This window comes from Octopus bimaculoides, chromosome 21 (genome assembly GCF_001194135.2).
Source record: "Octopus bimaculoides isolate UCB-OBI-ISO-001 chromosome 21, ASM119413v2, whole genome shotgun sequence".
NCBI classification, from domain to species: Eukaryota; Metazoa; Mollusca; class Cephalopoda; order Octopoda; family Octopodidae; genus Octopus; species Octopus bimaculoides.
The window spans coordinates 3086871-3092185 of record NC_069001.1 but is presented as its reverse complement, the minus strand read 5'-3'; the positions used below and the strand labels follow the sequence as shown (position 1 = coordinate 3092185).

Below are 5315 nucleotides of genomic sequence, written 5' to 3'. Positions count from 1 at the left end.
TTTAAGCATTCCTCACCAACTTTTTTCTACACCCCCCCCCCTTCATACATGTCATCTCTATGCCTTGCCCACATCCTACCTACCATTACTGACATTCAAAAGCTCAAGAGCAATGTTATTGGCAACAATCTCGCTGGATTTGGAGCGCATGCGAAGACCATTCACACTGCATCTTCTTCCTGGCTCTGCAAGTAAAAAGAAAAAACATACATAATTAGTGCGGGTGTAGCTGTGTGGTAAGAAGCTTGCTTCCCAACCACATGGTTCCAGGTTCAGTCCCACTATTTGGCACCTTGGGCATGTGAGTGTCTTCTACTGTAGCCTTGGGCCAACCAAAGCCTTGTGAGTGGATTTAGTAGATGGAAACTGAAAAAATCCCATTGTGTGTGTGTGTGACTGTGTCCTCATCACCACTTGACAACTGGTGTTGGTGTGTTTATGTCCCTGTAACTTAGCAGTTCGGTAAAAGAGACCAATAGAATAAGTATTAGACTTAAAAAACTAAGTCCTGGGCTTAATTTGTTCAACTAAAACCCTTCGAGATGGTGCTCCAACATGGCCACAGTCTAAATGATTGAAACAAGTAAAAGAATTAAAGAATAAAAGAATACTCACACACACAAACACATGACAGTTAAATTTGGGGGAAAGTTGATTTAGTCATTTAAAAATGTGCTTTTAAAAACACACAGAAACAGTTATATATACATCCAGCCATTTGACAGTACAGTGGTGAGTGTATATAACTTAACAGTTACATACAACATTGGCTGAATGCCTTTCACACACACAACAACTTTTTTTTTTGTTTTTTATTTTCAAAATGCAAGCCAGTGTTATTAAGACATATAAAGTTGGCAGATATTCCTGACATACTTGGAGACAATTTAGAAATATGGGGTTTCCAAACATTTAAGACTAGAACTCGCAAGAAAATATAAATACTGTTAATATGTACATACATAATACATACATATAAATATATATACACATTATATATAAATATATATGTGGAGGCGCAATGGCCCAGTGGTTAGGGCAGCAAACTCGCGGTCATAGGATCACGGTTTTGATTCCCAGACCGGATGTTGTGAGTGTTTATTAAGCGAAAACACCTAAAGCTCCATGAGGCTCTGGCAGGGGATGGTGGCGAACCCTTCTGTACTCTTCCACCACAACTTTCTCTCACTCTTTCTTCCTGTTTCTGTTGTACTTGTATTTCAAAGGGGCCAGCCTTGTCACACTATGTCACAAGGTTTTGGTTGGCCTTTGGGGTGGGTATGTACTTGAATTATTCCTCCACCCATTCCTAAAATTGCAGACTTTGTAGCAAAATCTGAAACCAATGTTAGGATTTGATATTTATTATGTCCAAAACCTGAATGGGAAAAAGTAACTTATGCCTCAAGTCTTCATAGATTCTAGATTTCTTGTTGCTCTGTAATACTTTTCAAATCGGTGAAAGCGACCCAAGCACTTTTTATGACAGGTTTCGGTTAACCCATAAATTGTTCATCTTCCATTAATGTCCTGATCTTAAGCCCATCAAAGATACCTGCCCTCAAATTCACTTGCTATAGAGCTGGAAAACTTCTATGTAGATAATACGAAAGAAGCATCTACTTTGAAATGAAATGCTGATATTTTCTGGTTTTAAAAGGTGTCGGAGGTTTTGTTCTTGATGTTTTGCTTTCCAACATTGAAATCTCTTCTTTCCAATCATTCCTTTTTCACTCAGTCATGTCTTTTAGCTTGCTTGCCTCAAAAGCAAACAAACAAACAAACACAATCAAGAAAAAAAGCAAACAAAAGCAAGGAAATTTAATCTAACACCATTCTTGATCAATAGATATTTCCATAAATTATTCAATTGTGTTCAATGTATTTGAGTTCTCTCAGAGCAACTTTCATGGTTTCATAAGTTGTTTTTTTTCAATCTACCAAAGGGTCAATCAATACAGGAGCAAACACATTTATCAAGGCTGTTCTCCATAAAATAGAGTTTGTCTGTTTTATGACTTTTCTCATCTGATAACAATTGTCAGCACTTTCTCTATTTTAAGAACATAAACCAGACACATCCCCTGCTTTCGAAGAATTCTCTGGAAAACCTTTCCTTGCCCTATTCTTCAAATATTCTTTATGGCGGTGTAGAGACCTGTTTTTATTATTAGATCATTACCTTGCAGCCTTGTTCTTTGGTTCTTCCACTGTAATACAGCAACGAAGTGGTTGTGGCATTGTAGACTTTGTACGGAATTAATTTGACATTCATCTTAAAAAAAGCCTTGTAGAAGCATGGTTGGGTGGCAGTTAAGAAGCTTGCTTTGTAACCACATTGTTTCAAGTTCAATATCACCGCACAGTACCTTAGGCAAGGTCTTCAACTATAAGCCCCGAGCTGACCAATGCCTTGTGAGTGAATTTGGTGGACAGATATTGAGAGAAGACTATCATATATATATAAACATGTGTTTGTGTGTGTGCATGTGTGTCCTTGTGTCTGTTTGTTCCCCCACCATCACTTGGCGATCGGTGTTTATTTGTTTGCATCCCTGTAACTTAGTGGTTTGGCAAGAGAAACTGATAGAATAAGTACTAGACTTTAAAAAATTAGTACTGGGGGTTATTTGTTCAAGCGGTGCCCCAGTATGGCCGCAGTCCAATGACTGAAGCAAGTAAAAGGTAAAAGATAAAATACTACTTTTAAATGAATTGAATAGTTTAAAACAAAGAATTAATGCCATTGATAGATTTCCTAACTGGAGCACACCATAAATGTTTAACGCTTTGTGATATCAACACCAAGGTTGACTTTGCCTTTCATCCTTTTGATGCCATTAAAATTAGGATCCATTGTGACTAATTTTGGATGTCTTTTTTTATTATAAATAATTTCAAATTTGAGAATATTCAATTTACACATTTTCTATTCTTTTTCTTGTAGAAGTCCTCCACCAACATTCAAAAACCCTGATCTCTGGTCTAAAGAATTCCAAGATTTTGTTGCTCAGTGAGTATTTGTCATTTTTTATTTTATTATTCCTTTGCTTTCCACTTTAATTATGTCTTGCAAAAGCTCAGCTCAATTATATTTGATCACCTCTCTCATAATACTTCTCTACCAGTATCTATCTCACAGCATTGGCCTATGAATACTTCTATAACAATATCTGTCTTACAACATTCATCTAAAGACATCTGTCTTATAACACTTATCTAAAAAGACCTATCTCACAATACTCGTTTAACAACACCTGTCTCACAACACCTATTTAATGATACCCATCTCATTACAACCATTTAAAGATATGCAGTTTACAACACTTGTTTAACAATACCTGTCTCACAACATTCATTTTTTAATGCCTGTCTCACAACACTGGTTTAACATCACGATGTCCACCAACTCCTCTCACATTTCTTTTCTTTGTTTTTTCTTTCAGATGCTGCATTAAGGATTACGAAAAACGACCTTTTACAACAGAATTATTCGACCATCCATTTTTTAAGCAAATTCCTGATGACGTAAGCTTGGTACGGAATAATTTCTTATGTTTTTTCTTAATTCATTATAAGCTGGTTAACAGACAAAATCATTAGACTGTCGGAGAGAATGCTTTATGATATTGATTCAGGTTCCTTGGACTCTGCATTCAAATCTTGCTAGGGACAGTTTTTGCTTTTTAGCATTTCGAGGTCCATAAAGAAATACAAATTCGGAACTTTGAGAGTGTCAAACTTAAAAATGAATCTAAATATACTCAGCAGTCATGTGGTAAGACATTTGCTTCCCAACCACATGGTTCCGAGTTCAGTCCTGCTTTGTGACATCTTGGGCAGGTGTCTTCTATTATAGCCTCAGACTGACCAAAGCTTTGTGAGTGGATTTGGTAGATAGAAACTGAAAGAAGCCTACTATACATATGTATGTATCCAGGTACAAAGTGGATACACACACACACACACACACAAACACACAAACTGAAACACAAATACATTCCTTCACTCACTTTTCTGTCTGTCTATTTGTTTCTCTCTCTGTCTTTCACTCTCTCTCTCTCTCCCCTCCCCTCTTTCTCTCTCATATTACTTACCATCATGCCAAATGCACATCCACCTCCATTTGTCTTTGTCTTGTCTTTCTGTCTGTTTGTCCCATTATATTAATATTATTATTATTATTTTCTATTTCTACAGTTGAAACAAAAATTAACAAACATGGTACACCAAATGAATCCGGTGATTCACACCCCTGATGTGACCACCAAACATGGTCAGTTGAAGTCGAAGAGGGCCAGTAAGAGGCCAGTCAACGTCCCCGATGACCTGGCTACTTTGGAAACCTTAAATGCTGTGAGTTTTACTTATCTGCTCTTCCTATTTCATTTGTGTGACTGTATAGGCTGTGTGGTAAGAAGCTTGCTTCCTAACCACATAGTTCCAGGTTCAATCCCACTGCATGGCGCACCTTGGGCAAATGTCTTCTACTATAGCCTCAGGTCGACCAAAGTCTTGTGAGTGGATTTGGTAGATGGAAACTGAAAGAAGCCTGTTGTATATATATATATGTCTATATTTGTGTGTCTGTGTTTATCCCCCCGCTACTATCATTTTGACACCTGTAACTTAGCGATTCGGCATGTGTGTGTGTGTGAATGTGCATATGTACCCATGTGTGTCTGTATGCATGCGTGCATATACTTTCATGTGTACATGTGTGCATTATGTATCTGTAATTCCATGTGCGTGTATATACATGAATGAATATGTATGTGCATATATCTGGCATAGGTGACCCTTTTCAAGGAATGGGTCACTTGAGTCATCACTCATCATCAGGTGAGCCACTCTATTAAAAAATTCATGATAATTTTCATTAACCATGCTATCCAGAAAGTTCCACAGGCTGCAGGTTACCTCTATGGTTGATATAGATGGAAGTATATGCTTATATCCATGTGTGTGTGAGTGCATTCATTTTATTTACTTGCCTTTTCTTAAACTGTCAGTGTTAACCCTCTATGTTTGTTAACCTCTTTTGTTAACCTTTCTACCTTTGTTAACTCCTTATGTTCACCTTCTCTCTTTGTTAACCTTATATTCTCGTTTTGTTTTTTAGGATGTGATAACCCGCCAGTTAGAAGAGAGATACAAACATAGTGTCATCTACACCTACATAGGGGACATATTACTGGCTGTTAACCCTTTTAGACCTTTGAATATTTACTCAGAAAAGGTAAGTAACTCTTGCATTTCAAACATTTTTGATTTGTTTTCAAATATATATATATATATATATATATATATATATA

General features: G+C 36.8%; 1 protein-coding gene across 1 annotated transcript in view; it reads left to right on the top strand.

The window, feature by feature from the left end:
• LOC106873084 (myosin-IIIa) overlaps positions 1 to 5315 on the top strand; it is an 88205-nt gene that overhangs the window by 47898 nt on the left and 34992 nt on the right. Inside the window, exons 8-11 of the mRNA XM_052975288.1 lie at positions 2948 to 3013; positions 3447 to 3537; positions 4201 to 4356; positions 5123 to 5239. Coding sequence (XP_052831248.1) covers positions 2948 to 3013; positions 3447 to 3537; positions 4201 to 4356; positions 5123 to 5239 — 430 coding nt within the window. The remainder of the gene's footprint in view (positions 1 to 2947; positions 3014 to 3446; positions 3538 to 4200; positions 4357 to 5122; positions 5240 to 5315) is intronic.